At 50.4% G+C, this 14055-nt stretch overlaps 1 protein-coding gene across 10 annotated transcripts in view; it reads right to left on the bottom strand.

Annotated features, from left to right (window-relative positions):
- Positions 1-14055, bottom strand: part of RAP1GAP2 (RAP1 GTPase activating protein 2) — a 229818-nt gene that overhangs the window by 17781 nt on the left and 197982 nt on the right. For all 10 annotated transcript variants that reach the window (XM_054688554.1, XM_054688559.1, XM_037491397.2 and 7 more), the window contains 6 exons: positions 12394-12494; positions 10020-10149; positions 7703-7858; positions 3678-3749; positions 3076-3162; positions 1593-1727 (listed from right to left, as the gene is read on the bottom strand). In XM_054688554.1, coding sequence (XP_054544529.1) covers positions 1593-1727; positions 3076-3162; positions 3678-3749; positions 7703-7858; positions 10020-10149; positions 12394-12494 — 681 coding nt within the window. The remainder of the gene's footprint in view (positions 1-1592; positions 1728-3075; positions 3163-3677; positions 3750-7702; positions 7859-10019; positions 10150-12393; positions 12495-14055) is intronic.

Below are 14055 nucleotides of genomic sequence, written 5' to 3'. Positions count from 1 at the left end.
TTTCTTCCCCGGTTCCTCTTCTCCCTCATCCTCCTGTCCTCTCGATCTCCCAGTTTCTCCTATTTCACCCTGGCTGCCACTGTCCATCAGGACTGAACAGATGCCACAGGAATCTCCACCAGTCTGGACAAGCAGCTCGGCTCCCACTTGCACCCTGGTGAGGAATCTCGGCAACTGGTCCCCACCAGGGCCAGCAGAGCCATGCCCTGCTCTCTGCGGTCCGGCCGGGCAGCAAGGGACAGACCCCAGGCTTGCCCAGGCCGGACTAGCATGGGTGGAATCTTAATTGAGTCAGAAACCAGAAGGCAGTGTCATGTAGCATTAAGAACACGGCCTTCGGAATCCGGCAGGCCTGGATTCACCTCCCACGTCTGTTGGGTCACTTGGGACAAATCACGTCGTCTCTTTGAGTTGTGTGAGTTTTCTCACACGTAAAATTACACCCATAAGTATTAAAATTGGGTATGACTTATTAAGCCCATAATAATAGCCTTCCTCATGCAGCACAGAGGGCAGTTGTGAGGCTTCACACGGGATAATATGTACTAAGCTTTCACTCTACACAGCAGTAACTGCTAAAACATTTACTGAGCATCTACCATATCCCAGGCGATGTGTCATTTTCCAGGCATTATTTCAATGAATTCTCCCAACAACTCCATGACAGAGGTCTTATTTATCATCCCTGTATTACGGATGAGAAGACTGCAGCTCAGAGACTCTAAAGACCACACCCAGGACCACAGAGCACTGAGATTCTAACACCAGTAGGTCCAACCCCAGCCCCACGCATACCCCCTCCCAGATGATAGCTTTGTAAATCATTGTGCAGTGAATAACCCAGTACAACATTGACCTAAGAATCAGAAAACCTGGGTTTAAAACAAGGCTTTTCCTCTAAGTAATGCAAGATTTTGATCAGTCCCGCTGCCCCTCTCAGCCAGTCCCCACAATAAGACCCATTTTTCCAGTCGCACAGGATTACATTCAGCTCAGACCAGATGTAGGTCATGGGAACCAACAGGAACTCAGTGAGCACATGTTGATGAGTTTCTTTTCCCTGTGCTGGTTAAGCAGCTGTCCTCCGTTCCAGGCACAGGAAACTCACTTCCTTTAGCAACTCGTTCTGGTTAGAAATTTCTTCCCTTTGCAAAGCCCACAGGGACTTGCCTGCAATTCCATGCAACAGGGCCTGTCCGACTGGGAAGAATCCTTGCAGCACCCCACACTGACTGCTAAACACCTCTATGGCTTCTGTCCTTGCTCCTGGGACCGTGACCACAGGAAGAAGCAGGGGAAAGCGAAGCTGTTGCTGACTTGTGGCAGCCCTTTTCCTGCTGCGAACTCCTTCCCTATCCCTGCTGGTCAGACCCCTGGCCCGGGGGGAGATGATCCAGATAAAGGAAGGATGCTGGAGACACTGTTGGCCGCTCACACTTTCCGATGCCCCTGCCCTCTGCAAACACCTGCCATGCCCCGCTGGTCCTGCCACTCCTGCCTGGCACTTGCACTCGGCATCAGGATCACTCTTCCCCTGTTTACACCCCTCCCCACCCTTCCCTGCCACAGAATCCCCAATCCTGCAACCATACCTTAAAAGACTCCAGAAACCCTCCGTGACCCCCATTTTCAAGCTTGTCCTCTTCGGGGCCCAGTCCCAGCATGGCTTGTGTGTGGGCATGGAGCTCATCGTGAAGGTTGTCCAGGAGGGCGGCTCTCGTCCGGTCCTAGAAGGGGCGAGGGTGAGGCTTGAAGAGCTTGAAGAGCTTGCAGTGAGGGCAGAGATGTGCCCTCTCCCCATGGGCCCCAAACACCTGGTCTGAGGGCTGCTATTGAGGCCAACTGCATCCTGGCATTGGTGCAACCCACTCACAAATGCTGCAGTTAGCACTACAGATCTGGGCCTTGCCCTTGACTCTGTTACCTCTTTCTCTTCTCCTTGGGCCATCTCACCTTCCCATGGCTCCACCCTGCTGACTCCCAGGCCAGATCCCTGCCCCAGTCACCACGGCCCACTGCTTGCTCCTCTCCATCCAGATGTTCACCCACAGCCATGCGCACAGCCTCCAGGGGGCGCCATCACACAGCCCAGGACTAGTCCCTTTAGCAAGGCAGTCTTTGCAGGCCCCTCCAGGTCAGCTGGTCCTAACAGAATTCATCTCCCAGTGTTCCTGTGTCAGCGAAGAGCCACCTTAAAACTCCACTTCCCACCACACTTACAAAGAGTAGTCCGAGTCTGCCTGACTCCGACCCCGAATCATTCATTCCCTCCTGTGCAAGCAAGCTCTCATCATCTCTCAGACTCCTGCAATGGCTTCTAACTGACCACGCTTTCCGTCCTCCTCCTCTTCAATCTACCCTTCTCACCACGTCAGAAGAATCCTCTAATACACAAATCAAACACATCACTCTCCTGCCTTAGTGTTTGAGTTCCTCCTCACCTCTACTACGAAGCCCTTCTTAATCTGACCCAACCAATATCCCAGCTGTCTCCCACCATTTCACCCCCTTCTCTCAGGTCATGTCAAACCCTCTGGAGCAACCTCATGAGCCAAGCTCTGAAACTGCCGGGCCATGGCTTCCCATGTCTGGAATAACCCTTCTCATATTTTCCTCCTCGCAAGATTCATCAGGTATCCACAATCAATAGCTCACAGGCCACCTGCTCCAAAAGGCCTCCCCTGCACACCACCTCATTCCTCACGGGCAGCAGCAGTTGCTGTCCTGAGTCACCACCCCTGAGTGGCCTCTACCATGGTGCAGTGCTGGCACAATACACCAGTCCAGTCTCTTTAGTAATGGTGCCTACCACCCCCCGCCTGTAAGCTCTGCGAGGGCAGAAACCTCATCCCACTACCCCCTGGGTCCCAGAGAAGAGACCAAAACCCGGCACACAGTAGGTATTTGGTGAATGGCCAACCAGACCTGAAGTCTGAATGGAGTTTCCACAGGAAGAAAGTTCCCATCTCAACACATGGATGAAGGCGTGAGGGGTAAAGATGACCAGCCCCCAAGAACAGGCCCCCAAGAGAAGCTGGCTAACAGGCAGCCAAAGGAAAACCTTCAGAAACTCACCTCCAGCTTTGCAAACTTGTCTGACTTGCAGCACGCATTCTCTGCATTGGTGAGCTTGGTGAGCAGAAACTCTCTGAACTCCGGGCCCTGGAACAGACAAGAAGACCCGAGACTCTCCCAGTGTCAGCTGCTGCCAAAAGGGTTCTCATCATAGTAACAGGTAAGCAGAGTATGGGCCTGGGGAGATCCCTGAAACGTCCCCTTCAGACATTTGATCGCTGCCAGCCAAGGCCAAGCCCACCTGCTAAGATGGAAACCAGCTTCCCCGGCTCTGGGGAACCAACCCTTCCCACACCCCCACTCCCATGTCATTTCTACAACAGGCAATTTTTGCCCATGGCTCCCAGGAGTGGAGCACAGTATAAAAACCCTTCTCTTAGCAGAAATGTACCCGAGAGTCAGACATTATGGCAAAAGGCCCTGTGCTAGGCCAGGCTGGCAGCACAAGGAGCAGTGGGGAGAGACCCCAAGTAAGGGGATTCCTCCCCAACCCTCCCAAAGGTCCTCTCTGGAGCTCCCAGCCCAATTCAGCCCCACTCTGACCACTGCCACACAAGGATGTGAACCTGGGTACGAGCTGAGGAGAGAAGAAGGTTTCCTACCTTCTGGAAAACAGGGGGGCTGGGCAGTGGTGGGCCAAAGGCAGGCACGTCTTCCCTCGCCGTGACAGAAACCTGAAATAGAGTCTTGGTGTGGGCCAGCAGGGCAGGGAGCAAGCTGAGGATCACATTCTGAGCACTGGCCCTAGAGGAGCCCCATTTCCCACAGCACGCCACCTCCTCTACTCCCTCCTCCCCTTCCCAGGATACAAATAAAATGCTCCTATGAGTCAGCTGTGTCAGGGTTCCTAGAAGAGGGGCTGGAGGTGTGGAGTCGTCTGTATTCCTGGAGGTCAGAGCAGGTTTGGCGAGATGACGGGACAGGAGCAGGAGCAGCAGCAGCCTACACCCCTGATTCTAATGCAGCACAGAGTGCCCAGAAGACATTACCTCATTACCTCATTGACTGAGATGCTAATCCTATGGAGATGGCACAGTGAGAATGATTAGCCCTGTTTCACTGATGAGGAAACAGATGCCCAGAGACCAGGAGTGCCACCCCCAAAGGCACAAAGGTGAACAGCCAGAGACAACAGTGGAGCCAAACCTCCGGCCCTGTTCTGGGGCTCTATTCCCATGAACACTGAATCCCCAGACCTGGCCACACATCAGAATCAATCCAAGTATTTTAAAATAAATACCAATTGCTTGGGATCCACCCCAAACCTACTGAATCAGAAGATCTAGGGCACAGCCAGGGGTCCATAATTGTTCCATCCCCTGCGGGTGCTTGTGCAGTCAGAGGACCAGTGTCTGGGAGCCCCGGCCCCACAGGCAGGGTCAGTCTGTCTGGATGAGACCTGAATTTAGAGTACAAGGGCCCAGACCGAGAATCAGAGCTGGGGGGGGCCACTGAGGGGCTCTGCATGGGGGTCTGCCAGACTTGGGACAGGCCCTGCACCTTCATCTCTCCTCACTGCATCAAGGCACCCTGGTTTCACCTGCTCTCAGTTCACAGGACTACAGTCATTTCTGGAGACTCTGTCCTCTCCCTCCCCAGACAGCCACTGACGTGAGCTGGGCCTGGCGTGCTGCCAGCCTCCCTGGCCTGTGAAATAGGGCAGATGCAGAGAGTCAGCCAGACTGGGTAAGCGGGCAGCTGGGAGGCAGGCCAAGCAAAGGCCCTGCCAGGGTCCGCAGGGGACGGGAGTCAGAGAGAGCTGGTCGATACAGCTTTCTCTCCCCAAGCTCAAGGCTGTCCACATGGCCCAAATGCAGTGTCCAGTGACAAGAAATGGTGTGTGTCTAACTGACATAATTTCTGGCTGGTTCCAGTTGCCGAACACAGTCCCCCAGCACCACCCACCACGCTCGGGTGGTACAAGTCAGGAATTCCACCCACAGAGCAAGAATCCTGGGAGGGGGTGGTGGGAAAGCTGCCGAGAGGCTGTTGACTGCAGGCACCTGGGAAAAGGCCAGAAGCCAGGCCCCATTCTCCCTTTTTCAGTGCCAACTCCCCCTCTTTCTCAGACTTGCCTTGGAGTGGTCTGTGCTGACTGGATAAGTGGCTTCAGACATGCTCTGAAATCCAACGAGTCTCCCAGCCAGACAAACCCACCGCAGCAGCCATGTCAGAAAGCAGGGACAGGACCCTTCCTGTGACCGCCATTCATCTTCTATTCTCACTGTGTCCTCTTTCCAACAAAGCATGTGGGCCTTTGTTGTTCCCTCACTCAGGGACGGTTGGGTTGCTGAGCTGAAAGAAGAAGCTGCCTGAACACTACCCCACCTTCCTGTTTTCTAAATTCAGCAAGGACCTCCCAGATCGGAGCAAGGCTTAAAAGGAGAAAGGCAGGTGACTCCGGGGAAGAGAATCTTCAAGACAGAGAGAAAGCGGAAGGAGGCTTGGAGGTGTGAGTAATAAGGATGCGCCAGGAGGTGGGGAAGTTCCAAGGCGCCACAGCGCCTCATGTGCAAGCGTGGCCTAGAAGTCTGAGAAGACCTTAGAAGATATTCAAATAATTGATCTGGAGTAACAGAAAAGGGGGTACACAGACAGGAGTCCTCCCCAAGGGCCTGCTTTGCATGCGGTTCCCGAGACTTTTGCAGGAAGTCAGGAGTAGCGGCAGGGTGACCTCAGACAGGGAGAGGAGGGGCTCCTAGGGATGGGGGCCAGTGACAGCTGGAATTTCCTTCCATCTGGTGGGATGAGGATGAATTCATGGTGGAGAAATCATCTGATGTGATGTTTGACGCACACCTGAGTTGATGGAACCAAGTTCCCATCTGTGCCGACAGCTCAGGGAAGAAGCCCACAGGCAGACTGGGTTGGGGGTTCTAGCCCTGCCACTCTGGGCCCTGTGGTCTCTGACCTTAGGTGACTTAGGCTGTAGGCTCAATTTCCTCCCTGTAGAATAGGGTCAGAGAGGCCTGCCTGACCAGGGGCTTGTGAGAATTCCAGGAGTCTGTGCCACTAAGGATCTGGCAGAATGCCTGGCATGGAGCAAGCATCCTGTAAGGGGTAACCACCATCATCCATGCTTGTTTCACTTTCCCCCTGCCCACACCTATACAGGATACCTGAGATAATGTCGAGCTCCCCCAAACTGCTTCCTAATCCACCACATACACACACACACCCTCTTTCTCAACTCCAAAGCATGTCCAGGCTAGAAGGAGCTCAAAGTTCTTCTCATCCAATTTCCTCACTTCACACATATGGAAACAGAGGCCCAGAGAGAAGAAAAACTGGTCCAAGATTTCTAGCAGTCAGAGGCAGACCAGGACCAGAACTCCAGGTTCCTGGACCAGTGCCTCTGGGTCTGGGACCATTTCCTGCACATTTCACCCCATCTGCCCCACCCTCTTCTTTCCAGCTGTTCATCCTTCCCAGCAGAGGCCTCCTGGGACACTGGCCCCTGGGGAAATCCCAACTTCCTTTGCCACAGCCTCTAAATCCGTAGGTCGTTTCACCCTAGATCCCTTGAGGGATCTAACCAGGTCCTCCTCAGTCTGCTCCTCCCCTGGGGTGCTGCCTGGATGGACAGAATTTGGGGGAGTACCTCAGAAGGTTGGTCTCCCCAACAACTCCCACCCCTCTAGCCTCTGTTGACAGGTCTTTCCTTCTGGCCTCAGTGTCTACCTGGCAGGTGGTGCATTCTGGAGAAGGCCCTGCCCTTCCCACAGGCCCGGCTGCTCACACCTCTCCAAGGACAGCGGTTCCCGAGACTTTTGCAGGAAGTCAGGAGTAGCAGCAGGGTGACCTCAGACAGGGAGAGGAGGGGCTCCTAGGGATGGGGGCCAGTGACAGCTGGAATTTCCTTCTGGGCCACAGACTGTGGCTGGGAAGATGTGGTAAAGACGTCTAGTCCCAACACCATTATGATACCAACAGTTGCCCAAGAGTTTGGGATTGTTTCTTGTGAGGAAGGAGGGGTGTGGGGGTTACCGATACAGTAGTCAGAAGTAGGTAGTGAGGCAGCGGAGGAAGATGGGCTTGTCTGTATTAGTGAGGATTTTGAGCCAACCTGCCAGATCACTTGTTGGTCAGGAGGCTTAGACCCAGGTGCTCGCAACACTGTCCCCTTGGACATCTTTAAATTAAGATCATTTGCCCACAACAGTTAAACCAGAGGTCAAAGTTCAAGCAGGGGCCTTGCTCTGCACCTTCTCCCCACCAACATAGCTGCCTTTCCTTGCTTCCCTTTGCTTCCACCCTTCCTCCTCTCCCTTTCCTGAGAGTCCTCTCCACTTTCTTTTTCTCTCTCCTCTGGTTCAGCCTTACTCTAGCAAGTGGCATCGTCCAGTTTCAAATAAGGGCACCAGGCTCCTCCATCCTCAAGTCAGATGCTATTGAGCCTGGCGGTGCTCACCCGTGAGGTGACCTCAGAAGGTGCTCTCCACCAAGAGTCTAGTTCCCAAGTCCAGGAGCCTGAGAACTGGAAAATCCACTGCACCAAAGCAAGAGTGCCTTTTTGGAGAATGGTTCGCGGAGCTTTGGAGAACTGGTGTTCCCTGACACTGCTGCAGGCATCAGGTGTGCTGAGGCATCTGGGCCACCAGTGACTACCACAAGACTTTCTCCTTACCTTGTAGGTTGGAGTCTCGGGGCCCGGGCCCTCGGCCTGCACCACAATGTAGGCATGTAGGAAGTTGGAGGCGATCATGTCTGGGACAAACGGTGTGTTTTCTTCTTGGAAGATGATGGCCACGATGTCATTCCCAATGTGTCTCTTTCTCTGCAGCTAAACAAAGTGTTCCATGATTATGAGCCAGTTAGGAACATCCTGGAAGCAGAATAGATCTGTACAGGAAATTCCTCATATTCTATCTTTATACCTAAACCCTGGAACTCTGAGACCTAACTCTCCAGGGAGGTTTTGCTTCAATCTTTAGAAGTCACCAAAAAAGGGGGAAAAAATGGAGAAAATGCCTAAGTTGCAAGGAAGAGGTAAGCAAGCACTTTACTGAGCTCTACAGAATATACAGCCCTGACTCAGGACTCATTACAGTGAAAAGGGGAGGCCACGTTTTGTAGAGCCTGTAACTGATCCAGGCAAGACAAACACAGGTGAAGCCACCTGAGAACACAAAGCCACAAGCCAGCAAGTGCTAAATCAACTGCTGCATATGAAGCACCAGACAGCTCTGTGGGCAGAAGACCACAGAGGGTTGGTGGTAATCTCAGAAGACTTCCTGGAAGAGGAGGAGGGGGAGGGATGGTTGGGATTGATGGAAATGTGGATGAGCATGGACGAGGAGCGGATCCTTCTATACCACAGGGGAGAAGACCCTGTGTGGAGAAACACGGCCCACTGTCTTGGTGGAAGTCATGGGGAGAAAGACACCCAACCCCTGATTCAGTTTCCCAGACTGCGCCTGGAGCTTTCACACACCATCTCAAGCAGCAGCACCTACTGTGTGTCAGAAACCATGCTGGGCTGTTCAAATGTTAAGGCCCCCCTGTACACCCAGCCCTGGTCAGGCACTTACCTACATATCTGTGCCTTTACAAGGCACTACTGCATGCAGGCCCAGTGTTTTGCATATGCTGAGCACCTGCTATATATCCAGACCATGCTGGGCACTTCTACACAAATTGTCTCACTTATTCCACACACATCATCCCATTTCTTGGTAAGGGAAAACTATTATTTATTTAGTCCTTGCCAAAAGCCAAGTTCTGTGCCAAGGTATATTTCCCACTTACACAGGTAAGACCAAAAGAGAGCCAGGAAGGAGCAGCCCTATGCCTCAGGCTGGGACGGGTGGACCCATGAGGGAACACAGAGCGAAGGTGAAATGCTGAGCATAAACCTACTTTGATCACAAAAGGAATCCTGCTCCCATTTGTTTCTGGAACATTCAGTCATTCTTTTAGAGCCAAGTCACAGTCTCATTTGCCAATTTCCTTTTTTCCTAAGAAGCCAGGCTCTATGTTTACAATATTACATCTGTGCTCCCACCGCAGTTTCTTGCTCAGAAACAAATGGGTCAGCATGTGGACAAGGCCCACCTTCCGTTCTTGTTTTCTAGAGACTGAAAAGGCACAAAGAGTAGGATGAGGTAAATGGTGCGTGGCCCAGCTGCTGGTTTTGGGGCTCAAAGGAAAACCAGGCCCTCCCTGGAGACAGACCATCAGAAGCAGCTATTGAGAGGGAGAGCAAGGAAAGAGTGGACACAGAGGACTCACCCGGGGCTCTGTTTGAAGGAAAGTCTGAATTCCTAAATGCAGGGCAGGGAGACCTAGAAGTGGTTAAGGCTAGAAGTGTTGGGACAGGGCAGAGTCTCGTGCAAAAACCAGTTCTACATGATTGGGGCAGGCGAGGGCGGGGGGGGGGGGGGGGTGCGGAGGGACAAAATCATTAGCGGCCTGAATGGCAAACAGCTGTTCTGCTGTTAGTCAGAAGCCTGCCTGCCATTCAGAATCTGATGACATCCCCCACAACCAGCTTCTGTAGACAATGGTGTTATGCCCATTTGACAGGTGAGGAAGATGAGGGCACAGATTAACGGGCTTGCCCATAATCACATACCCCGTAGGGGCAGAGCTGGCTGCTAGTGGCTATCTGCACCACCCTGTATGATTGGGGCCCCTGGGCTCTGCTCCCAACCTGCCCCTAGTCAGTTGGCAGGCTTAACTACGCTGGGATGCAGTTCCCCATGGGTCAGAGTGGAATAGCTACGAGCCCTGTCCTGCTCGTCCCACCTTCCGCAGGTGGCTGCTGACGTGCGGCCTTGGGCAAACAACTCGACAGAACCAGCCTGGACAAGAACACAGCTGGACAGACTGGCCTCTTCATCACGAAAATAGGGAGAGGGCTGAGGCCCCTCAGGTAGTTCAGCCCAGAAGCAGGCTCTCACCTCACACGCCCCAGGCCCCAGCGCCCTCCCAAACCAGGTTACCTGCTGGGCGTCTCCCTCTGTAAATGGCAGCTTTGTGGAGACGTGAAACATGATCTCCCTGTCCCGGAATATTGTGTACACTGATTCCAGCCCCGTCTGTCCATGGATCACATCCAGGCCTCCTCGGAAGCTGTCAGCAAAACAGGGCAGGTACCAGGGAGAGAAAAAGATGAAAGAAAGAGGTGAGGGAAAGAGATGACATGAACTTTCCTAAGGATATAGGAGTAGGAAAACAAGTGAGAAGACCCAGGAGAGTTAGGGCAGAGACTGCCATTCAGGGAAAGCCAGTAGATTTGCTCTTCTGAGATGAGCCCTGGCATTCTAACCATAAACCCATCATTTAAAAGACAAAGGCAGAAACTCCATTCCAAACCTCAACTGGGTCTTCTCCACACCATAAACTTGCATGGAAGAGAGGTCACCTATCTATAATCCCAGGCAAATGCTGTGTCAGTGGCTTCCTAGGCTGGGCACAAGCCTTTGCTCTCTGCAAGGCCATGTCCAAGTCCTCAGCCCAGAGCCAGGGCAAGCGGCCATCCTGTTGGATGGTGGTGAATCCCATAGGACCATCTGTTGTCAGCCAGAAGTGACAAATGCTTGACTTCTACCTAGTCCCCAAGACAGAGACCCATCTGGAAGTATCCAAGTAGGTCCCTTCCCTAACTATCTCCAGACAGGAGGGAAAAGTACTAAGGAACTGGGTGGACTTGTGGGAGCTGCTGCACCTTCCTCCTTTATAGAAATGGGGCTGCTAGCCTTGAGTCATACCCTTCAGTGGGGGTAGAGGATACAGGTTCCTTTAGGAAAATGAAATAAAACAGACCCTGGCCACCAGTTCCCCTTCCCCCCAGCTAGGTGATACAAGCCAGAAAATGTGCGGATAGCACACCAGGCCAGGCGTCAGGCGCTCAGGTTCTCGACCTGCTTCTGCCACAAAACCACGCCCTGATCGTGGGCAAGTGACGTAATTTCTGTAGGTCTCAGTTTCCTTTCTCTATAAAATAAAGGGATAGGATTACATGGCCTCTGAGGTCCTTCCTGATTCTATTTTTTTAAAGGTTTATTTATTTATGCATATAAGAGCAGGGGTACAGTTCAGAGGTGCGGGGGGTGAGGGGATTCACCAGAGACAGAGTGGGGAGCAGAACAGGCAGATTGACTGAGATACACTGCTGAGGGGAGCAGCGGGCAAGACAGGAGAGGTCTGCTGTGCCATGTGGGTTGCTCCCTAGCAGGCCAGGGATCAAACTCATGCTGCAGTGACTGGATAGCTTCATAGTGCTCAGTCTTAACCCCTTGCACCACCAAGGAGACCTCACCTTCCTGGTTTTAAAAGACTTCATTTCACATACTCTAAAATGCACTTTCTTACACTCTAACATCCCTGAGATCAGGATGCGTTTGTAGCGATGGCATCCCAGAGTAAGGCAAGGTGGCATCTAACCACAACGACCACCAATGCATATTCTGTGCAAGGAAGGCCTGAGATCAGTGCTTCACGTGCATCAGCTATTCTAATCCCCAGCAACCTTGAGGGGTTAGTGCTACTTTCAGCTCCCTTTTTACAGATGGGGAAACTGCAGCTTGCAGAGTCATAGAGCTAATATATGGTAAAGGTGGGATTTTAACCTCCGAGCAACTGACCCCAGACAGAAATGGTGGCTGTGAAGGGAGAAGAAGACAGGAAGAAAGAAAAAAAGAAAAAAGGAGAGGCATGCAGAGGAAGAACGTGAATCGCACACACCCACTACACACCAGGCATGGAGCTAGGTGCTTTCACACATTAGGAGAGCATGGTGATGGGGCTGCCAGAGTGGGAAACTGGGGGCTCTGCATGTGCCGGTCACAAAGTACAGAACAGGATGGCAGGTCTGAAGGCTGTTCCCAAATCAAAGCCAGAGAGTTCCAAGCAGTAGCCTAGATAGCCTTTCTGTCTAACCACAGACCTTTGCAGAGATTCCTGCCAGAGGAACTATTTATACCAACTCTTAATTATCCACCCTTTTGTGTAATATCTAAAATACTGCACAAGGCTCTCTTTCGCAAATACCTGACAGGTGAGTGATAGGGAAGGTGGGTTTATTTCATTCTCAGTCTGAACCTGATGTAATTTGGAAGGAAAATCTAAGAGAGTGCAATTTCATCGTGCATCCTAAGGTCAAATGGCAATGCCTTTCAGGTAACCTGCCACTCTAAGTTATCCCTTGAACTACTGTTTCCTTAGAAATACAGGTACATGAGTGTAAAAAATAATTCCCATGTTCTTTGTGTGTGTTTTTAATTCTCTCACGTTCCCCCAGAAATTCAGTTGTCTGCTCCTCATTCTTTTAGGGCCTCATCAATGGGCCTGACCCATCACTTGGCTAAAACTGACCCTTTGAAATCTTGCAGTGTGATCGTATCCCCCAGCAGATCCAAGAACTCCTTGAAGGCTGGGCTTTCCTCATTGTTGCCAAATAGCTCTTCCTCCAGGGTCTGAAAGAAAAACAGGAACAGAGGCAGGAGTTAGAAACAGGCTTCTTTCTCCCCATCCCCCAAAACATCTGTCCTCGAATAGAGGAAGGACTGAGAGAGGCCCACTTAACAGAGCTACATTTGGGAGGCTGGCTAATAAGGATTTCCTATTTGTGCAAAACATTTTGTTCACTACAAAAAGCAAATTTGAAGCAAAGAGCCCTTAGACTTGATACCAAGACAATCCATAAATGAAAAGTTATCAGTTGGAGTTCTGACAAAAGATTGGCATGTAGAATATAAAAAGAACCCTGAAAACTCAACAGTAAACAAAACCACAATAAGATGCCTCTTCACACCAACTGGAGTAAATATAATCAAAAAGAAAGGCAACTAGTCTTGGTGAGGTATGGAGAAATCAACACTCTCATCCCATACACTGCATAAGAATGCAAAAGGATATAGTCGCTTATGAAAACAGTCGAAGTTCTTCAAAAGGTTAAATAATGAGTTAGTTACCACAAGACCCAGCAATTTACTTCTAAGTATATACTCAAGAGAAATGAAAACAAATGTCCGCCCAGAAAGGTATTCACAAATGCTCAAGCACCATTATTCATAACAGCCCTAAAATGGAAACAACTGAAATGGCAATCAACTGACAAATGTATAAACACAATATGGTATAAGCAAACAATGGAATATTATGCAGTCATAAAGAGAAATGACACCCTGACTCATGCTACATCACAGATGAATCTTGAAAACATTATGCTAAGTGAAATAAGCTAGACACAAAAGAATACATATTAAGATTCCTTTTATAGGAAATGTCCAGAACAAGCATATCCATAGAGAAAGGAAGTAGATTTGTGGTTGACAAATGCCAGGGAAAGCAGGAATGACAAGTAACTGCTAATGAGTATAAAGTTTCTTTAGGGGGAAGGGTGATGAAATTGCCTAGAGTTAGATAGGCATAACTCTAAATAGACTGCATAACTCTAAATAGACCAAAAGTCACTCAATTATATATTTTATTGAAATGTAATTCACATACCATTGTGGAATGCATGGTGTGTGGATTATAGTTCAATAAAGCTGTTATTTAAAAAAATCAAAAACTTAAAAACAAAATCCAATTAGAAAATGGTCAAAAGACATGAACAGTCATTCACCCAAGAGGATATACAGATGGCAAATAAGCACATGAAAAGATGTTCAACATCATTACCCATTAGAGAAATGCAAATTAAAACCATAATGAGATATCACTACACATCTGTCAGAATGACTAAAATGAAAAAATGGTAACAACACCAAATGCTGGGAATCATGTGGAGAAAATGGTTCACTCACATACTGCTGGGAGGAATGGCAAATGGAACAATCACTCTAGAAAACAGCTTGGCAGCTTTTTACAAAACTAAACATGTAATTACCATGTAATCCAGCAATTGTACTCCTAGACATTTATCCCAGAGAAATGAGAACTTATGTTCACACAAAAACCTGTATGCAAATAATCATAGCAGCTTTATTCATAATAGCCCAAAATTGGGAAACAACCTAGATGCTCTTCACT

This window comes from Talpa occidentalis, unplaced genomic scaffold (genome assembly GCF_014898055.3).
Source record: "Talpa occidentalis isolate TD23 unplaced genomic scaffold, MPIMG_talOcc4v2.1 talOcc4.7, whole genome shotgun sequence".
Lineage (NCBI taxonomy): Eukaryota > Metazoa > Chordata > Mammalia > Eulipotyphla > Talpidae > Talpa > Talpa occidentalis.
The sequence above is the reverse complement of the archived record's forward strand: the minus strand, read 5'-3'. Positions and strand labels throughout refer to the sequence as shown.